The sequence below is a fragment of the Vulpes vulpes genome, chromosome 8, assembly GCF_048418805.1.
Source record: "Vulpes vulpes isolate BD-2025 chromosome 8, VulVul3, whole genome shotgun sequence".
NCBI classification, from domain to species: Eukaryota; Metazoa; Chordata; class Mammalia; order Carnivora; family Canidae; genus Vulpes; species Vulpes vulpes.
The window spans coordinates 87,480,448-87,502,364 of record NC_132787.1 but is presented as its reverse complement, the minus strand read 5'-3'; the positions used below and the strand labels follow the sequence as shown (position 1 = coordinate 87,502,364).

The 21,917-nt window shown below is 36.5% G+C and overlaps 1 protein-coding gene across 3 annotated transcripts in view; it reads left to right on the top strand.

Moving 5' to 3' along the window:
- Positions 1-21,917, top strand: part of LCLAT1 (lysocardiolipin acyltransferase 1) — a 194,206-nt gene that overhangs the window by 104,161 nt on the left and 68,128 nt on the right. For all 3 annotated transcript variants that reach the window (XM_026016010.2, XM_072767383.1, XM_072767382.1), the window contains exons 4-5: positions 6,673-6,819; positions 17,546-17,662. In XM_026016010.2, coding sequence (XP_025871795.1) covers positions 6,673-6,819; positions 17,546-17,662 — 264 coding nt within the window. The remainder of the gene's footprint in view (positions 1-6,672; positions 6,820-17,545; positions 17,663-21,917) is intronic.

Below are 21,917 nucleotides of genomic sequence, written 5' to 3'. Positions count from 1 at the left end.
GGCATATCCTTCAGTAAACATTTTTATCAAAATTGTTACTCTTTGTATTTGTCATGGCTTATATGTTTTGTTTGTCCACAACAGTTGGCTGCTATAAAGAGATCCAATTGGGGACGCCTATGTGACTCAGTTGAATGTCTGACTCTTGATGTTGGCTCAGGTCGTGATCTCAGGATGCGAGATGGAGCCCCACATTGGGCTTGGCACTCAACAGTGTGGGGGGAGGGTGGGTCATGAGATTCTCTCTCCCTCTGCTCCTCCCCTCCTCACATGCACAGACATGTGTGCTCTTTCTCTGAAATAAACAAATCTTCTAAAATAGAACCAGTTGTAAGTTCTAAAAATTAAAAAGAGACATTGCTGAAATAAACTCAGTTAGTAGACTGAGAATCAGATTAGTGAGGTGGATGATCAAACCAGTGGATTTTCCTTGAGTCCAATGTCAATTGAAAGGAGATGAAAAGTATGAGAGGACAAATCCAGAAGTTAACAACTAGCTAACATAAGTTCAGACAGAAAGTTAGAATGAAGAGAATATATTTTCTTAACTAATGGAAGGAATATACCCAGTGTTAAAGACGACTCACATTGGAAGAATGTAGCAACTGCTGAGCAGAATTAATGAAAAAATCCCATACCTAGACTCACATGGGGAACATTCCATGAAACCAAAAGTAAAGAGAAAACCATGAAAGCTTCCAGAGGGGAAAGAGATTAGGTTATCTACACAGATCAGATTGATGTCAGATGTCTTAGCAGCCATATTAGATGATGGAAGACCATGGAAAAATAGCTTTGAAATCCTCAAGGGAAAATGATTTGGAATTTCAAGATTTGTTTTTAGCCAAACTAGCCCTCAAAATTTGAGAACAAATATATACATTTTAGGAATGCAAAGACTCAAACATATTTTGAAAGAAATTCCTTCAGGTGGACTAATAGAGGACATAAGATAAAAGAAATGGTGACAAGCAAGGAAGCTGGTGAACTTAGAGTTAAGTCTAAGCAACTAAAATAGTTTCTGTGAAGCATAAGAACTGTGTTAGTAATAATAATAGCAACTTTAGGGAACTTTTGGATGGTTTATATAAATTTTGAAAACAGGACAAGAGGAAAGCATACTTTTTTGGGGAGGGGATTACAGTTTAACTCATGCTGATATAATTATAGAAGTTTGTCAAAAATGGAAAGCTGAAAAAAATTTTAAGGATGACCATTAAAAGAACAAAATAGGGTATACAGTTTCCAAACCCCTGGAGTAGGAGTTAGTAGACTGCTCCATAAAGGGCTAGGCAGTAAATATTTTAAGCTTTGTGGGCAATACTGTTCTCTTTCCTGCCCCTGTTCCACTCTGCCATGCAGCATGAAAGCAGCCATAGACAGTCTCTGTAAACAGATAGGTGTGGCTGAGCTCCAATCAAACTTTGTTTATAAAATGAAATTTGAATTTCATATAATTTTCATAAATTAAAAAATATTCTTCTTGACTTGTGGGCCATTCAAAGCCAGTGGACTGAGTTTTGTCCATAGTTTGTTGACCTCTGCATTAGAGAACCAAAGAAGGGGGCAGAGAAAACTTAATAATTTCAACTAAAGACAAAAAAGGGGAAAAGGTGGACAAGAAATCCTGAAGTCTAACAAACATGAAACATAAATAGTTATGTCAGTAAAAACAAAACAAAACAAAGCAGTTCCCCTAATAAATTGTGAAGGGAGTAAACCTTTCTAGTAAAGACAGGTTCTCAGATTGAGTAGGTCATGGTATATCTGTACAAAACAGTGCTACCTGTTAATAGTCATCCCTGTAACAGTGCAGTTAACAAACTGTTACTGCTTCACCTTGGGATAAGGACATAAGCAGGGAAGAGTACTTGGGAACGTTTAGAGTGTTGTGACATTGTTATAACTTCTAAGTGTGTGATTGCTGTTCTAGTAATTCATTTTATTGCATTTTACATAACTGTTAGTAATGGTTCAGAAATTAAAACAGGTTTGAGAAGCACTAGTAGAGAATACAATGCAGGTATCAAAAAAAAAGAAGTAGATCCATATGTATAGATACGTTAAATGAAAACAAATCACAGAGCAGTATACAGGTACCATGTTAAGTTTTTTAAGATCCCAATCATGTATGTAATGGATTTTTAAAATGTGGATCAATTCACATCCAACTGTTAACTGTGGTTATAAACAGAAGTTATGATTGTTGGGCCTGGAGTTGATGGACGTGGTAATAAAGTAGTATTTTCTTGTTTGAATCTACATACTTTTGTATTGTTTGACATTTTTTTGTTTGACATTTTTTTACAGCAGTATGTTTTCATTTATTGGGTAATGCTTTTAAAATATTTTATTACTTAAATTAATGATCTTGTGGTCCTTTCAATACTTGGCAATTGAATATCCATATGGAAAACAAGATCTTTAACCTCCACCTCACACGATACACAAAAATTAATTTGAAATGGATTATAAACCAAAACATGAAAGTCAAAACAATAAAGTTACTAGAAGAATACATAATGTCTTCACAACTCTGGAGTAGGCAAAAATTTCTTAAGTGAGACACAAAAAGCATCAGCCATAAGGACAAGATTTGTAAATTGGGCCTCATTAGTATTAGTTGTTAGGTTCATAGTAAGACACCAGTAATGGAGAGAAAATTCAAGTAACAGATTGAGAGATGATATTTGGCATATTATATCTTTGAAACCTATAATTTTCTGTGTCTGTGTGCAAAAAGTTTGGAAAGACACTTAACAAAAAAAGACATTGATGGCTATTTTGCATGTGAGAAGGCTCTCAGTCAACATTGATAATCAAAAGAGAAATGCAAACTCACACTACTATACCTGGACTAGAATAGCTAAAATTAAAAGACCCACTAAGAGCTAATGTTGGCTAGGCATAGATAAATCAATTAGAATGCTTATATGTTGCTGGTAGAAGTGTCGGTTGGTATTTTTTTTTTATTTCCACTTTATTGCTCAAGCACAGAACTTGAGGCAAGCCCAGGCCTTCAGAAACGTGCAGAGAAGAGGCTGAGGGGGTTGGGGACACAACCTGGCTGAGAAGAGAAACTGATCCAAAGGGAAATACTGGTGGGGGGACAGGAGGTGGTCATCGGGACACCAGAAGACATCTTAGCCATACCATCTGAGGGGAGGATGGCAGCAGAGAACAGTTCATGGGCACAGCAGTGGTTCTTTCCATGCCCCTAGCACCCACATGGAGGCCACGTGTTTAGGAATGGACCAGGAGGAGGAAAGGACGAAAATGGCTGCCTAGGAGGCTCCCTCTTCACCCTGGTTTCCCATCAGACCTCGAGTAGCATCCCTACCACTCACTCCCTTCTACCATTTGGAAAATGGACATAGCAAACAAAAGAAGCAAAATAAATTAACATTCTGATGAGTGTGCATGTGGATGAACATTTATTCACATGTAATGGGGGAAGAGGGAAGGGAAGAGGGGGTGACACCACCTGAAATGATCCCCCAGCCTACTCCTTTCCCCTTTCCCCCAAAGCCACCATCTAACCAGATAGAAAAATAAAGGTCTAATTCACTCAAAATTCTTCAGTTTTTACAAAACTAACAGGGTGGAGGAGGGGAGGGAGCTTTAAAAAACATGCTGCCTCCTAAGGCTGGGCATACATATAAATCCTGTGATGTAGCCACTTCCCTCCCTAGTATTCACTCGGAAGCTGGGTGCTTATGTTCAAAAAAAGATAGAAAAATATCCATACTAACTTTCTTCCTAATAGCTAAGAAATATCTCCATCAAGAGTATAAGTTGTGGTATATTCATGTAACTGACTGTTGCACAGCAATACAGAGAAAATACTGCTACCTGTAACTACATGGATGAATCTCATTGGCTCAAAACTGAGCAAAAGGAGCCAAAGACAAAAGAATACCTACAGTGTGATTTCATTTACATGCTTTATGGTAAAAGAGGTCAAAATAATGGTTTCCTTGGTTGGGGGGTGGTGCAGTGGTAACTGGCTGAGGGGCAAATGGGAATATTCGGGGATGCTGGAAATGTTCAACACTTTACTCTGGATGGTGGCCACATATCATTAAGCTCTACATATACACACTTAATATCTGCACACTTTGCTGTAAGTTATACATCAATAAAAGTTTAAAAAAGGAATGCCTGGGTGGCTCAGTTGGTTAAATGTCTGAGTCTTGATTTTGGCTCAAGTCATGATCTCAAGGTTGTGGGATCAAGTCTTGCACCAGCTCCGCATTCAGCAGGGAGTCTGCTTGGGATTCTCTCTCCCTCCCTCTCTCAAATAAATAAATCTTTTAAAAAATGTTTAAAAAAGAAAACTCCAACTCATGCTTTACCTTGTGATATGAAATTGTGTCACTATCCTATGCCAAAATTTTAACATATTCAAGGGCTTTTTTTTTTTTAGGTCTTACATTCTTTTCCATTTGTCTTTTTTTGTAGGTGCATTGTTCTGGTTTAATCATTGTTGCTTTATAATGCATTTACTGTTTAATGATGTGTCTTTCCTGCTCATTCCTGTTTCAGAATTATCTTGGATATTTTCACTTCTTTATTATCACAGATAATTTTTAGGATCAAATAGTCAAATTCTCACACACATTCATGCCATAGGAATTTTTATTATAATTACATGAAACTAATAAATTATAAATTTGGAGATCATTAATATGTGGGTCAAAGTTCAGAAACATGTTTCTCGCCATATCCTCCCAGTTCTTCAGTTGTCTTTATGTGACTGTACAGGTTGTTTATTTTTGTACATTTTTGTTTTGCTAAGGTTAATGGGAACTTTTTTGGTTACATTTTTATGTTCCTTCATATAGTATTACTATAACTTCTTAATCTCAGTAATGAGAATAGTTATTGTTTATTGACACATTGTGCTAAGCAATCTTATTTCTTACAACAATCCTTGTCAGGTAAATGCTATCACAGTATTCTGCTCATTTTTACATTTGGGGTCAGTGAGGGACAAAGACTGAACAGCTGCTTTCTGGCAAAGGTATGATTCTAACCCAGGCACTCTCACCCCAGAGCTACACTGTCAACAAATACTACACTGTAGGCCTAGGTGTCCTCAGTGAAGGAGGAGGGACAGGTAGGAAGGCTAAGTGTGGGATCAAATCTAGTACTGATGGATGTGACTGACAGTGGTGAGTAGTAATTGGATATATAGCAGCAAGACCTATCCTGAAGTCAATTGTTGGGTATACATTCATTTATATTTGTAGACTACAGTATTCTAGTTTGGACTTATTCAAACCAGATAGGCTTATAACTTTTTAAAACCATTAGCAAACAATTTAATGATAATTTTATATATTCCTAGGGTACCATTGTGTTTACCAAATAATGTTAGCTATTGTTTTAGTTGTGTTCTCTGTTTACAAGGAACTACCACTAATTCCCTCTAGTTGAAATAAAGATACACTTGTCCATAAGGGAGATGGACTCTTGTGGATATCCAAGAGGTGGATCCATAGACTGGCCAGCCCTTGTGGAGACTAAAGCTGTCATCTCTTCTGGATTAAAATCAACTGTAGGCATCTCAGCAACAAAATTTTTAGCTCTTTACTGCAGTGTACTGTTTTTGTCTTCCTTCAACTGTTGCTGTCATAATATATGCTTTTTTCTTTTGTCCATCCATTTGTGTTTATATTGTTTATATTTTCTCCATGGTCCTGTGAAATTTCTGACATTTGATTGGCCATGGTAGTTATTGTGTTTGAGCCAAGTGTTTCATGGTTCATAGACTGTTGAACGGACCGTAGATTGGCTGCCTTAAATCAACTTTACCACAGTAGTTCTAGTCATTTCTGGCCAGGGAGGGATGGCTGGTTAGGTAAACATGGCTCATCTAAGGCTACTACCTCTTTAGTAGTAAGGTTGATTTGCCCTAAATATAAAGGGAATGTGATCACAGTATGTATTCTGGCTAATGTGTTCAGTATGCATTATACTTTTCCCTTTTAAATAAAATCTAGGGTGCTTGGGTGACTCAGTTGCTTAAGCATCTGCCTTTGGCTCAGGTCATGATCCTGGGTTCCTGGGATCAAGTCTCACGTCGGGCTCCCTGCTGAGCCTGCTGAGCCTTCTATCTCTGCCCTTCTCCTCTGCTCATGTGCATGCTCCCTCTCCCTCTTAAATAAATAAAAAATCTAAAGAAGTGGCTACAATTGAAAATAGCAGCTGAATTTAGAGGTTGAGTAATACAGAAGGGGAAATATTGAAGGGAATGCTTGTATACATGGATCAAGGATTTTAGAACAAGGATCTTACTGTTTTGTAAGCCTGATAACATGTTGTGTATCTTCTGTGAATAGCTTGCTTGAAATGTCTTGTTGGGACTATTAAAACTTTAGAGGAGTTACTGATAAATATTAGGGAAGTTTTTTTCCTTGCTATTTTAATAGCTAGGTTTGACTTGAAAAAAGGTTTTTGAGGATTTTGCAAACCCATGAATTTAGCAAATTCCTTTAAAATATTCTCTGGTCTATGTGTTTTTAACACAAGATCAGTGATAAACTTAAGGTATGTCATAAGCTGCCTATTAAGATAGTAAATGATTTATGATAAAAATAGAAATATTCAATATTTATTTTTATCAGCAATAAAATTATACGTAAATGCTTGTTGTTAAATTGATTCTAGGTTGGGCCATGCAGGCTGCTGCCTATATCTTCATTCATAGGAAATGGAAGGATGACAAGAGCCATTTTGAAGACATGATTGATTATTTTTGTGATATCCGTGAACCACTTCAACTCCTCATATTCCCTGAAGGGACTGATCTCACAGGTAGGTAGCCTGGGATTGGATCACAGAATTTTAAAACATGAAGAAACTTAGAAATCACTTAGTCTAGGGGATCCCTGGGTGGCGCAGCGGTTTGGCGCCTGCCTTTGGCCCAGGGCGCGATCCTGGAGACCCGGGATCGAGTCCCACGTCGGGCTCCCGGTGCATGGAGCCTGCTTCTCCCTCTGCCTATGTCTCTGCCTCTCTCTCTCACTGTGTGCCTATCATAAATAAAAAAATTTAAAAAAAAAATAAGAAATCACTTAGTCTAAACTTCTATTCTTTAGATGAAATAATTGAACACCAGTAAGATTAATGGCCCACCACTAAGGTCATTCACTCAGTGATCAGTAGCATATCAGAACCTAGAACCCCTGGTTTCCAGGCCATAGAATTTATGATGGACAACTCCAAGAGGTCATTATTCATACTTGCCCTCCTCATGCTTTGCATTTTTAAGTTGCACTATATATTTTAGATATCAGCCTTTTACTTTTATAGAATTTTTTATTATTTTTATGGAACCACAACAAAACAAAACAGCCAGTGAAATCTAAGAAGGACAAAACCTAATTTTAAAGTCCCTTTCCTGTTCTATATATTCTGTCCTCTTTCAAGAGACATATTCATTATGCTTTTTTTCTCAATTTTTTTTATAAGAAAAGGATATAATAGTAACCGATTTCATCTTTTGTTTTAAATTAATATGTTGGCTTTCTCTGGGTATTTTAAAGCTTTATCTCTAATTAAGCAGGAAAGACTTTGTCCTGTCCTCAAGAAAATTCAACCACCACTGAATTGTGGAAGGGAACACAGGAGGACATATTTTGGACTTTTCTGCCTTCCCAGAAATTAAACTACATGCAAGGCCAAGAATGCCAGTGAATCTCAAGGAATTCTTTAAAAGATTACAAACAAATACAGTCTTTTATCCTTACTGTGTGAGAAAGTGTAAGAAATCAGTGGTTCTCACACTTTTTTAAAGCATAGTTCATTTTTGCAGATGAAGCTGCCTGTTGCAGTCTGGGATTTAAGACCGATTGAAGAAGTGTTGTGATTGAATATTGGCAGGGTGGGGTAAGCTTGGACAGGAAGCAGTTCTGTGGAATCCAACTCAAAAGAGCAAAATTTTAAAACTGTTAATTCCCTGGTTACTTCAAGAAACATACAGCAGAATTTGAGAAGGATCTGGTGGATAAAGGTCAATGCTGTACAAGAGAAGACAGCTTGAAGCAGAGTAGAGCTGAATTCTAAAAATCACAAATAGTATGGAGGGCTAACACTGAACTTGTCTTCCAAATCCTCAATACGAGATTAAGGCAACTAAGAGTACTGAGAAGGGCTGCAGAGGGGGAGAACATGCTAATTTATGGAACTCAGTACCTACAAAGAGTTCAAGATGAAAAACACAAACTATACAACTATTTAAGTGAATGGGTGAATAAGCCATACTGTGCTACTGAGGGAAATTCAGGTATTTTGAGAAACATTTACCATTGATACCAAGAAAGAGCTCTTCTCTGTTACTGATGGAACAGAACTAAATCATGGCAATTTTTATTTGATAGTTTTATGTACTAAAATAATACTTACTATATAGGTTTGATTTTTATAGTTAAGATTCTAAAAGTAGTTGGATCACAGAGGATAATATTGAGGATAATATGGTTACATATTGTTTAAGCTTGAAAATATATTATAAGTTATAAATTAATTGATTCCCAGAGCTAAACTACCATTAGGAAGTTATAATGGATAGATACCTGTATTTAAACCTTACAATACTTTAGAATGTATAGTACTTAAATTTGGGTGTTGAAATATAACTATATAATAGAAAATAATTTACTGAGATGATAGATGGATTGATATTAGTGAATGCCAAAGCAGACACTAAAGAATGGCAGCTTTGGAAGTTTTTAGTAATTAAAAACTAATAGGAAAAAAAGCTCTGGGTTTGCTGCTACTTTATGGTATATTAATGCTAAAATGTTTATATATTAGGTTTTTAGAGCCTGTAAAATATATAAACTTATTAAAACCTTTTTCATTCTTATTTTTTTCTTACGTGTTTTTTTTTTACATGATGAACTTAACACCTAATGGCATATTTTCAGGGTTCAGAGTACTCACCATTACATGATACAATCGCATATTTTTAAAGTTAAAATGGTATTTATATTTTAAAACCAACTTTTAAAAGCTAGACTGTTTGCCAAATACAGAAAATAGATCCGGAAGCTTTCAAGAAAAAAATTTTTTTTTGAAACAGGATTATACAGGTAGTTTTGATCTAGAATAAATCATGGTCTTCAACTAAGTGTCTGTTACTTCAAGGGTGTTTTTAGTTACCATAGTTAACTTGAAACTTGAGAATTTTAAGCCCAAGGAGAATGTTTTAGAACCCTCTTTAAGTTCTGAGTCTAACTTGCTTGCACATTTTCAAATTAGTGTGTTTAATATAACTACATAAATTTTATCTTCATATGTTAATTGTGGGTTATAACTTTTTTCTTGCCTATGGAAATTATATATGTGAACTGGGGGAAATTCAGAAACATAGAAGAGAGGACAAAAATTGCTATAATCCCACTGCCTATAAACAAACACTATTGTAATTTTGGTCCATTGCTTTTGGATCATTTGGTCACATATCTGTGCATGTGCATACACACATGTGCATAGACACACATACATATAATTTTAAACAATTTAAAAAGTGGCATTACACCTTTCTTTGCACCTAATGTTATATTATCTCTCCTATCATTATTTATTCCTTGAAAACATGTGTTTTAAAGGTTGGGCAGTTTTATATCATACTGGTTTATTCGGTAGGGTTGTCTAGGGAAACAACCAATAGGATGTGTGTGTATATTTGTGTGTATGGTGGAGGGGGAGAGGTTGAGATTGAGAGAAATTGAGCTGGGAGTTGGGGATTTATTTTAAGGAGTTGCCTCACATGATTGTGGAGGTTTGGCAAGTCAAAAATTTGCAGAGTGAGTTAGCAGGCTGGAGACTCAGGGAGGAGTTGTAGTTTGAGTCCAGAGGCAGTCAGTCTGCTGACAGAATTCTTTCTTGCTTAAGGAGGTTAGTCTTTTTCTTTTAAAGCCTTCAAGTGACTGGATATGGCTCACTCACATTATGGAGAGTAATCTGTTTATATGAAGTCTTCTGAGTTAGTTATTAATCTCATTCACAAATACCTTCACAAAATATCTAGAATAATGTTTGACCAACTATCTGGGTACTCTGGCTATGCCAGTTTGATTCATAAAATTAACAATAACAATTGGTATACTGTAATTTTGAGTTCTTTTTTCCTGATCTGGAAAAGAAAGCTTTTCTAGGATTTAACAATTTTAATATTACACGTAATCACTGTTATACATAAATTTCATTTAATGAGTGCTCTGAAGCTTTATATACAAAACAAAGTCCTTACTTTGATGAAGCTTACATTCTATGAAGAAAGACAGACTAAAAAACCAGTTAATAAAAATATGTCAGATATCCATAAATCCTATGCAGAGAAATAAAGCAAGGTAAGGACAGGGAGAGGAATAGATAGGGCACAGAATTCTCTTTTATATAAGGTAGTTAAAAGCAGCCCCTTAAATTTCTGTGTAAATAGAGACTAACCAAACAAAGCAAAAAAACTTTTTTTTTTTTTTGAGAGCAGCAACTTATTTATTTATTAAACTGTAGATCTCTTCCAAAAACCTTAAAACTCCCGGGGTTTATAGTATGTCTGAATCCTAAATTTAAGAAAATGATCTGAGTAATAGCTATTGCTATCTTCTTTTTTTTTTTAATAAATTATTTTTTTTATTGGTGTTCAATTTACCAACATACAGAATAACACCCAGTGCTCATCCCGTCAAGTGCCCCCCTCAGTGCCCATAACCCATTCACCACCACCCCCCGCCCTCCTCCCCTTCCACACCCCTAGTTCGTTTCCCAGAGTTAGGAGTCTTCATGTTCTGTCTCCCTTCCTGATATTTCCCACACATTTCTTCTCCCTTCCCTTATATTCCCTTTCACTATTATTTATATTCCCCAAATGAATGAGAACATACAATGTTTGTCCTTCTCTGATTGACTCATTTCACTCAGCATAATACCCTCCAGCTCCATCCACATTGAAGCAAATGGTGGGTATTTGTCATTTCTAATGGCTGAGTAATATTCCATTGTATACATAGACCACATCTTCTTTATCCATTCATCTTTCGATGGACACCGAGGCTCCTTCCACAGTTTGGCTATTGTGGACATTGCTGCTAGAAACATCGGGGTGCAGGTGTCCCGGCGTTTCATTGCATCTGTATCTTTGGGGTAAATCCCCAACAGTGCAATTGCTGGGTCGTGGGGCAGGTCTATTTTTAACTCTTTGAGGAACCTCCACACAGTTTTCCAGAGTGGCTGCACCAGTTCACATTCCCACCAACAGTGTAAGAGGGTTCCCTTTTCTCCGCATCCTCTCCAACATTTGTGGTTTCCTGCCTTGTTAATTTTCCCCATTCTCACTGGTGTGAGGTGGTATCTCATTGTGGTTTTGATTTGTATTTCCCTGATGGCAAGTGATGCATTTTCTCATGTGCATGTTGGCCATGTCTATGTCTTCCTCTGTGAGATTTCTCTTCATGTCTTTTGCCCATTTCATGATTGGATTGTTTTTTGGTGTTGAGTTTAATAAGTTCTTTATAGATCTTGGATACTAGCCCTTTATCTGATACGTCATTTGCAAATATCTTCTCCCATTCTGTAGGTTGTCTTTTAGTTTTGTTGACTGTATCCTTTGCTGTGCAAAAGCTGCTTATCTTGATGAAGTCCCAGTAGTTCATTTTTGCTTTTGTTTCTTTTGCCTTCGTGGATGTATCTCAAAGCAAAAAACCTTGCGGGTGCCTGGGTACTAGGCATTCTGGGCAGCAGAAAGAACACCTGCACAGTCCCTGAAGTGCAAACCTGCTTGGCTGGTTTGAGAACATAGAATGGCCGCCAGTAGTCTCTTTGGGGGTGGGAGGAGTGTTGGCCCTGGAGTATTACCAGCAGTGAGCTGACAAGACAGGAGGCTGTGGTCAGAAAGAGGGAGGCTGTTGCAGTTACTAATAATCAGAGTCTGGGAGTGGGTAAATGAAATGGAAATAGAAGGAAAAATCTGCATCTCTTCATGTCTCTTATAACCTCTACCTCAGCACGTTGTGACTATGTTTTTAGAACTACTTGTGTTCCCATTCTACAGCAGAGTTCAGTTTTGTCTTCGGATCCCCAAAGTCTGTGATGAACTGGAAGAGGAAACTTCCAGTTTCCTGGAAGTAGTTAACTACTCGTCTTTGTACTGTCCCTGAGGTTCCTCCTTCCATGGAAGGTCCTCCTAGCTGTCTATCACATAGTGTTTTGAGTTCTGTGCCCAGGGTATTCTCCTCAAATGAATGTGAGATGAGCTTATTCCTTTCCATGTTCACAGTCTATACTTTTATCTTGCTGGGGACTATGCATATTTAGTTCTTTAACTTGTTTCTTCAATTATGAAAATAGAGTGTCACCTTTTTAGAAGTGTATTCTTCGAATATTATACTGTTGTGGAATCCATATATGGTTTTTTGAGGTTTGAGGACTCTGTGATCTTAAATTTATTCCTAGGAAGGTTGGGTTTATATAGAAGAAGTTTTTTTTCTTATGACTTGGAATAGTCTGTAAATTTTAGGATGCAGCTGAGAGTTGCAGATTCTAACATCTGCTGTCATCAGAAGGTATTTCATGATCTCTCCCAGCAGTTGAGGCCAAATTTCTGAACACTACTTTTTCCAAATATATTTGCTGAATAATGGGTTTGGTTCTTCTTGGAACTTATAAAGTTACCTCATGGAATGGAAAAAGAAGTTTTTGCCAACAATTGGAACATATACTTGACTCTGTAACTATATTCAGCCAAACCATGTTCAGATGTTTGTACATGATGTGCTAATCATGTGCCCATTCTGTTGGGGAGTGGTTTTGGTTAGTAATATTAGCATGTTCTGTGCCTGAGCAAGGCAGACATTTCACTTGGCATTGAAGCCCTAAATTACTGGGTTAAAAGAAATGTTGAGTTGTTACATTTGACATATTGTCTACCTTTTTTCTTTCTGGGGGTCCAGGTCCTTATATTTTATTACTATCTTAGTTTTATTAGCATCTTTTAATATTTCAATTTTTATTATGTATGGACAATTTTATGAACATTTTAGTTTATTTGTATTATTATTCTATTTCAGTTTTCATTGTATATTGACTACCTTAGGAAATCCTTTAAGTAATTTTAAAGATTTTTTTAATAATAAATTTATTTTTTATTGGTGTTCAATTTACCAACATACAGAATAACACCCAGTGCTCATCCCGTCAAGTGCCCCCCTCAATGCCCATAACCCATTCACCACCACCCCCCGCCCTCCTCCCCTTCCACACCCCTAGTTCGTTTTCCAGAGTTAGGAGTCTTTATGTTCTGTCTCCTTTCTGATATTTCCCACACATTTCTTCTCCCTTCCCTTATATTCCCTTTCACTATTATTTATATTCCCCAAATGAGTAAGAACATACACTGTTTGTCCTTCTCTGATTGACTCATTTCACTCAGCATAATACCCTCTAGCTCCATCCACATTGAAGCAAATGGTGGGTATTTGTCATTTCTAATGGCTGAGTAATATTCCACTGTATACATAAACCACATCTTCTTTATCCATTCATCTTTTGATGGACACCGAGGCTCCTTCCACAGTTTGGCTATTGTGGGCATTGCTGCTAGAAACATCGGGGTGCAGGTGTCCCGGCGTTTCATTGCATCTGTATCTTTGGGGTAAATCCCCAACAGTGCAATTGCTGGGTCGTGGGGCAGGTCTATTTTTAACTCTTTGAGGAACCTCCACACAGTTTTCCAGAGTGGCTGCACCAGTTCACATTCCCACCAACAGTGTAAGAGGGTTCCCTTTTCTCCGCATCCTCTCCAACATTTGTGGTTTCCTGCCTTGTTAATTTTCCCCATTCTCACTGGTGTGAGGTGGTATCTCATTGTGGTTTTGATTTGTATTTCCCTGATGGCAAGTGATGCAGAGCATTTTCTCATGTGCATGTTGGCCATGTCCATGTCTTCCTCTGTGAGATTTCTCTTCATGTCTTTTGCCCATTTCATGATTGGATTGTTTTTTTGGTGTTGAGTTTAATAAGTTCTTTATAGATCTTGGATACTAGCCCTTTATCTGATACGTCATTTGCAAATATCTTCTCCCATTCTGTAGGTTGTCTTTTAGTTTTGTTGACTGTATCCTTTGCTGTGCAAAAGCTTCTTACCTTGATGAAGTCCCAATAGTTCATTTTTGCTTTTGTTTCTTTTGCCTTTGTGGATGTATCTTGCAAGAAGTTACTGTGGCTGAGTTCAGAAAGGGTGTTGCCTGTGTTCTTCTCTAGGATTTTGATGGAATCTTGTCTCACATTTAGATCTTTCATCCATTTTGAGTTTATCTTTGTGTATGGTGAAAGAGAGTGGTCTAATTTCATTCTTCTGCATGTGGATGTCCAATTTTTCCAGCACCATTTATTGAAGAGACTGTCTTTCTTCCAGTGGATAGTCTTTCTTCCTTTATCGAATATTAGTTGACCATAAAGTTCAGGGTCCACTTCTGGGTTCTCTATTCTGTTCCATTGATCTATGTGTCTGTTTTTGTGCCAGTACCACACTGTCTTGATGACCACAGCTTTGTAGTACAACCTGAAATCTGGCATTGTGATGCCCCCAGATATGGTTTTCTTTTTTAAAATTCCCCTGGGTATTCAGGGTCTTTTCTGATTCCACACAAATCTTAAAATAATTTGTTCTAACTCTCTGAAGAAAGTCTGTGGTATTTTGATAGGGATTGCATTAAACGTGTAAATTGCCCTGGGTAACATTGACATTTTTAGAATATTAATTCTGTCCATCCATGAGCATGGAATATTTTTCCATCTCTTTGTGTCTTCCTCAATTTTTTTCAGAAGTGTTCTATAGTTTTTAGGGTATAGATCCTTTACCTCTTTGGTTAGGTTTATTCCTAGGTATCTTATGCTTTTGGGTGCAATTGTAAATGGGATTGACTCCTTAATTTCTCTTTCTTCAGTCTCATTGTTAGTGTGTAGAAATGCCACTGATTTCTGGGCATTGATTTTGTAACCTGCCACGCTACCAAATTGCTGTATGAGTTCTAGCAATCTTGGGGTGGAGGCTTTTGGGTTTTCTATGTAGAGTATCATGTCATCGGCGAAGAGGGAGAGTTTGACTTCTTCCTTACCTATTTGAATGCCTTTAATGTCTTTTTGTTGTCTGATTGCTGAGGCTAGGACTTCAGTACTATGTTGAATAGCAGTGGTGAGAGTGGACATCCCTGTCTTGTTCCTGATCTTAGGGGGAAAGGCTCCCAGTGCTTCCCCATTGAGAATTATATTTGCTGTGGGCCTTTCGTAGATGGCTTTTAAGATGTTGAGGAATGTTCCCTCTATCCCTACACTCTCAAGAGTTTTGATCAGGAATGGATGCTGTATTTTGTCAAATGCTTTTTCTGCTTCTAATGAGAGGATCATATGGTTCTTGGTTTTTCTCTTGCTGATATGATAAATCACATTGATTATTTTACGAGTATTGAACCAGCCTTGTGTCTCGAGGATAAATCCTACTTGGTCATGGTGAATAATTTTCTTAATGTACTGTTGGATCCTATTGGCTAGTATCTTGTTGAGAATTTTTGCATCCATGTTCGTCAGGGATATTGGTCTATAATTCTCCTTTTTGGTGGGGTCCTTGTCTGGTTTTGGAATTAAGGTGATGCTGGCCTCATAGAACGAATTTGGAAGTACTCCATCTCTTTCTATCTTTCCAAACAGCTTTAGTAGAATAGGTACGGTTTCTTCTTTAAACGTTTGATAGAATTCCCCTGGGAAGCCATCTGGCCCTGGACTCTTGTGTCTTGGGAGGTTTTTGATGACTGCTTCAATTTCCTCCCTGGTTATTGGCCTGTTCAGGTTTTCTATTTCTTCCTGTTCCAGTGTTGGTAGTTTGTGACTTTCCAGAAATGCGTCCATTTCTTCCAGATTGCCTAATTTATTGGCATATAGCTGTTCATAATATGTTTTTTAAATCATTTGTATTTCCTTGGTGTTGGTAGTGATCTCTCCTTTCTCATTCATGATTTTGTTAATTTGAGTCTTCTCTCTCTTCTTTTTAATAAGGCTGGCTAATGGTTTATCTATCTTATTAATTCTTTCAAAGAACCAACTCCTCGTTTTGTTGATCTGTTCTACAGTTCTTCTGGTCTCGATTTCATTTAGTTCTGCTCGAATCTTTATTAACTCTCTTCTTCTGCTGTGGGTGGGGTCCATTTGCTGTTTTTTCTCTAGCTCCTTTATGTGTAAGGTGAGCTTTTGTGTTTGAGTTCTTTCCAGTTTTTGAATGGATGCTTGTATTGCAATGTATTTCCCCCTCAGGACTGCTTTTGCTGCATCCCAAAGATTTTGAAAGGTTGTATCTTCATTCTCATTAGTTTCCATGAATCTGTTTAATTCTTCCTTAATTTCCTGGTTGACCCTTTCATCTTTTAGCAGGATGGTCCTTAACCTCCACGTGTTTGAAGTCCTTCCAAACTTCTTGTTGTGATTTAGTTCTAATTTCAAGGCATTATGGTCTGAGAATATGCAGGGGACGATCCCAATCTTTTGGTATCAGTTCAGACCCGATTTGTGACCCAGTATGTGGTCTATTCTGGAGAAAGTTCCATGTGCCCTTGAGAAGAATGTGTATTCAGTTGAGTTTGGATGTAAAGTTCTGTAGATATCTGTGAAATCCATCTGGTCCAGTGTATCATTTAAAGCTCTCATTTCTTTGGAGATGTTGTGCTTAGAAGACCTATCGAGGGTAGAAAGAGCTAGATTGAAGTCACCAATATAAGTGTATTATTATCTAAGTATTTCTTCACTTTGGTTATTAATTGGTTTAAATATTTGGCAGCTCCCACATTCGGGGCATATATATTGAGGATTGTTAAGTCCTCTTGTTGGATAGATCCTTTAAGTATGAGATAGTGTCCCTCTTCATCTCTCACTACAGTCTTCGGGGTAAACTTTAGTTTATCTGATATAAGGATGGCTACCCCTGCTTTCTTTTGAGGACCGTTTGAATGGTAAATGGTTCTCCAACCTTTTTTCAGTCCTTCTGTCTAAAATGAGTCTCTTGTAGACAGCAAATAGATGGGTCCTGCTTTTTTATCCAGTCTGAAACCCTGTGCCTTTTGATGGGGTCATTTAGCCCATTCACATTCAGAGTTATTATTGAAAGATATGAGTTTAGTGTCATCATGATATCTATTCAGTCCTTGTTTTTGTGGATTGTTCCACTGGACTTCTTAAAGGGGAATTTTAAGAGTCCCCCTTAAAATTTCTTGTAGAGCTGGTTTAATTTCAAAGATTTAAATATGAATTTCAGGAAATAGTTATAAAAAGTCCTATCAGTAGTACCCTATTATAAAAATTCCAAAAATTCCAAAAATTCTAGGATCTTTGTTAGGGACTAAAGTGTTTGTATCTTTTCATTTGACTCCTACATACTATATTCAGTAATTAAAGATGAATTAACTGCCATTTTATCAAATCTTTCACTGTTTTCTTATCTCATTTATCTTCCTTTATTTTATGGCTTCTAATAGTCTTTTGTTTTGTTTAGAAAACAGCAAGGCTCGAAGTAATGATTTTGCTGAAAAGAATGGACTTCAGAAATATGAATATGTCTTACACCCAAGAACTACAGGCTTTACTTTTGTAGTAGACCGTCTAAGAGAAGGTAAGCACCCATATCAAAAGGCGATGGTTTATGTGAGTGGCAACAATTGCTAAGCTTTATAGGTAGCCCTTTAGAATTTATGAAGCATTTTTTCATATTTTTTCTCAAGATATAAGATACTGTGGTTTTTTACTAAGTTGACCCCATGTGCTAAAAAATGTCTTATTATGTATTCTTTAAAAATATCAGAGATATATTTATAAAATTTTTTTCATCCTCTTGCAATAGAGGAAAACACATACAATTAACTCATATTCTATTTTTAAGGTTTTTTTTTTTAAAGCACCAAAACTGTCTTGAAAGTATCTTAACATACTATTGCTCTTTATAGCTTGAAAAGTATTTTTGCATTTACTATTTCACTACTCCCAGCATGTGATTCTGGTTGGTAGGAAGGCAAGTACTCCTTCCATTTTATAGTTAAATAGAACTGGCATATAAGGAGGTTAATAAATTTCCATAGGTGAGGAATGGAACCTCATTTTTCTGCTTCCTAGTTTGTAGCTCATACTACTATCTCACACTTAGTCAAGAGGCATGTCTATTGATGGGCATATCAGGATAAGGTGGTTCCATTGATTGTATCACATTTGTTTAAATGTTTACATTTTCATATTTGTTATGTAAAAAAACCAATTGTACATCTTATTTGTATCTTTATATATTGATACATGTATAGAGACAAAATAATATATATGAATATATATATATATATGGAAAATGAATTATCCAGAAACATGCTGAAGTGTTACTAATTTTACAAGCCCAGAGTCACCTAGTTCAAGAAAAATCTTATTTGCATATTTCTGCTCTCCACTCTGATTTCTACCAAGCCATATTGTATGATGGTGACACCTATGATAAATTATCATCCTCTGATAATTGCTAAATTGTCATAAAACTGCTTGTGGTTAACATGAAAGATGTTGTGCCGCATTATGTAAGAAAAGGTTTAAAGTTCTTGCATGTTCTCTCAATGGCATCACTGTTGTTCCTTTAGGGTTTAATGTACTTTAGGATACAAAGTGGAACTTCAGTTAATGAACTCTGCCAGGATGAGGCATCTGTACAACTAAGTACCTATGATTTAGAAGAAATATATAGTCCAAAATTACATTGGTAGAGTAAACCAAAAATGTTTTGTCCCTGTTAGTTTGGCTTTCTCTTGAAATTATGTGGTAATAACTAATATGAAATGACTTATGGGCTTGATGGTCTTATTGCATATGAAATAGTGTCTATCTACCCAGTGAAGCTCCTGCAGAACACAATTCTTCATGCCTGTGGAATGGGACAGGGAGGTATAAAGACATTCAAGTGGTGATGGGTTTTTGTTGGTTTTTTTTTTTGCTTTTTTAATGTGGTACCACTTAATTGCCACTTAACTGTGGCATCCAGCTTAGGCTCACCCTTCTCATTCAACAGTATGTTTTCTATTTCCTCACCAATCTGATAGCTTATAGTATTTAATGATTTCTTTAAAGGTATTTTTGACATCATGGAACACATTCATCTACTAGATTTCTCTATAAACACAAGCATGTTGGTGGAACACATCTTTTACTAATAAAGATCTTCCTAAATGTAGGCAGGATAATAGATTATCTTATAGTGGATAAGGATGTATCTGTAGAGTTCTCTATTCTGATATCTGGAAGATACTTTAATAGCAAGCTGATTTATAACTTTGGGGAATGTGTGTTACTTAGTCATCACTCAAAGTACTAGTCAACAACCACAGTGTATAATTTTTCCTGCTAGAACTGGCAACTGATTCCACACACCCCCATCAGTGAAAAAAAAGAGAAACCCAGATGATTCTGTTTACTTCAGTTAGAAAAGAAGAATATATTGTACAAACTAATTATAAAAAAAGAAATAGGATTATAACAGTAATAGCAACTAACATTTATTGAGCATTTACAACGTACCAGGCGTTGCGCTAAGTATTTTATATGTATAAGGTCAGTTAAACATGACAATAACCATAACCATACATTGTAGTTACTGTTATTAATATTCAACTTGTAGGGCAAAACTGAAGCAGAAACTGAGGTGAAGGAGCTTCTCGGAGTTATTCCTCTCATTGAATATCCCACACTCTTTCTATTATAACTTGGTGCCTCTTATATTTGTAGTATGATTTTATTTAATAGAACCTCCAAATCATAAAGCACTTTTGTAACAATAGTGAACAGGATGGCTTTCCTCAAAAAAGAGTTTAAAAAGAAAAACAAAGAAGCTTAAATGGTCAGATCATGGAGGGAGTACCAAAAGAGGAAGTTATGGTTCTAAGATAAGGGGAGCAGGCACACCGAAGGAGGCATCAGGGGAAGAGTCAAGGGCAGCTCTGCTCTCAGGAATCAGGTGTGGTTGTCAAGTGAGCATAAAAAGTTTCATCAAGGGTCAGAGGTGAAGAGGATCTTTTTTCTTTTTTTTCTTTTTAAGATTTTCTTTATTTATTCAAGAGAGACACAGAGAAAGAGCCAGAGGGAGAAGCAGGCTCCATGCAGGGAACCCGAGGTGGGATTTGATCCTGGGACTTCCAGATCACGCCCTGAGCTAAAGGCAGATGCTCAACCACTGAGCCACCCAGCTGTCCCAAGAGGATCTTAGAAACCATCTAGCCCAGAGTATCTTCCCTAGAAAAGGAATTAAAGCCTCAGAAAGGGCCTAACCCAACTTTCTAATCTTTAGGTCCCTGAGATTTGCTTTTGATAATCAATTATGTAAAAAACAAGCTCTCTGTTTTAACAAATAACCATTATAAATTATTCCATTCTAGAGACCACATATTAAAATGAATTATCATAAAATAACATCTTCACTGCTCATGCACAAAACTAAATTCAGTGTTGCTGACATCAGTTTGGCAGTCAGCACTAATGGGCACATAGAAGTTTAGGACATCAAGAAGCTAAGGATGAAGTTTTACCAAGAAAAACTGAAGAAAAGAAAATGCAAAACAAGGAAAGTAGCTTCTGTGCCTTTGTTCAGAATATATTTCACTGAGATTAAGAACATTTAGAAAATACACACTTATCCTGAAATACCCATTATATAATGTTATACAGATGTGTTGTTCCTATAGTAGTAACAGCAAGAAATTTGTCCTGAGCACCTTAAATTTCACCATTAATGTGCTTGCTTTATACTCTTACTAGATTATAACCTTCTTGAGGGTATGCAATGTTCTGTACATGGTGACTTAGTATTAGTTGAGTTAAATATTTTTTCTTTAATCTAAAAAATAAGACAAGCATAGTGTCCTAGCATGTTCTCCTCAATATATATTTCACTGATCTCTGTTATGGATGATTTCAGGTGTACCTCTAATCACATTTCAGTATGATTATGTAAATTTTTTCAGTATTAGACTAACCCAAACCCAAAAAGAATTTTCTGACTTAGAGGGAAAAAAGGCTTTTATATGAGAAAGTTTTTCTTAATTGACAGTTAAAATAAATTTATCACATAATTTTAAACTTGTAATTCATCTTCACCAAAATGAGTTATATCATCATCATCTCTGGTGTTTTGTCTTTTTTAACGACAGTTTTACTCTTCTTTGATTTTAAATAAAGATTTAGTCCCATCATTACTTGTTAAATGTTTGATAAGCAATTACTGAGCTGTAACCATGCAATAATTCCTTTCACCATTAGGCGGCACAAATATGTACATTTGAAACTTGATGTTAGGTTAGAGTGGTTGGAGGTGAGAATAAAATACTTAATATTCTGTATGAAGGTATGTGTTGTTTAAAATATGACCTTGCCTACAAGAAGTTTACAGTCTTACTGGGTAAATAAGAATACACCTGGAAAAATCTAAAGGAAAAGTATAATATGACATAATTACATGCTAAATTTTATGGAATATCATATATAAATATTTTGCTGAATAATTATAGGAGTGTTCAGCAAAGAGAATGATTTCTCTTAGTGTTGAAGTGTTGCAACATTTCTTTAAGAAGCTGCAGCCCCCTTGGACCTTGAAGACTATATGTGATTTGGGTAGGCAGAAAAAAGGATGGCTGAAGGCAGGAGAGGAATAATACAAGAGAGGGCATAGAGTTTAGGCCAGTATGAGGCTAAGCAGTAAAGTAGGCACAATGAATGTGATTGAGCTGACGACTTAATTGTATTAAACAGACAACAGATAAGAAGGCGGTTTGGAGCCATTGTGGAAAAACTTAACTCCTGCCCCAAAATAATCATGTTTTTAGTCATCCATTTCTAGCTAAAGTTATTCA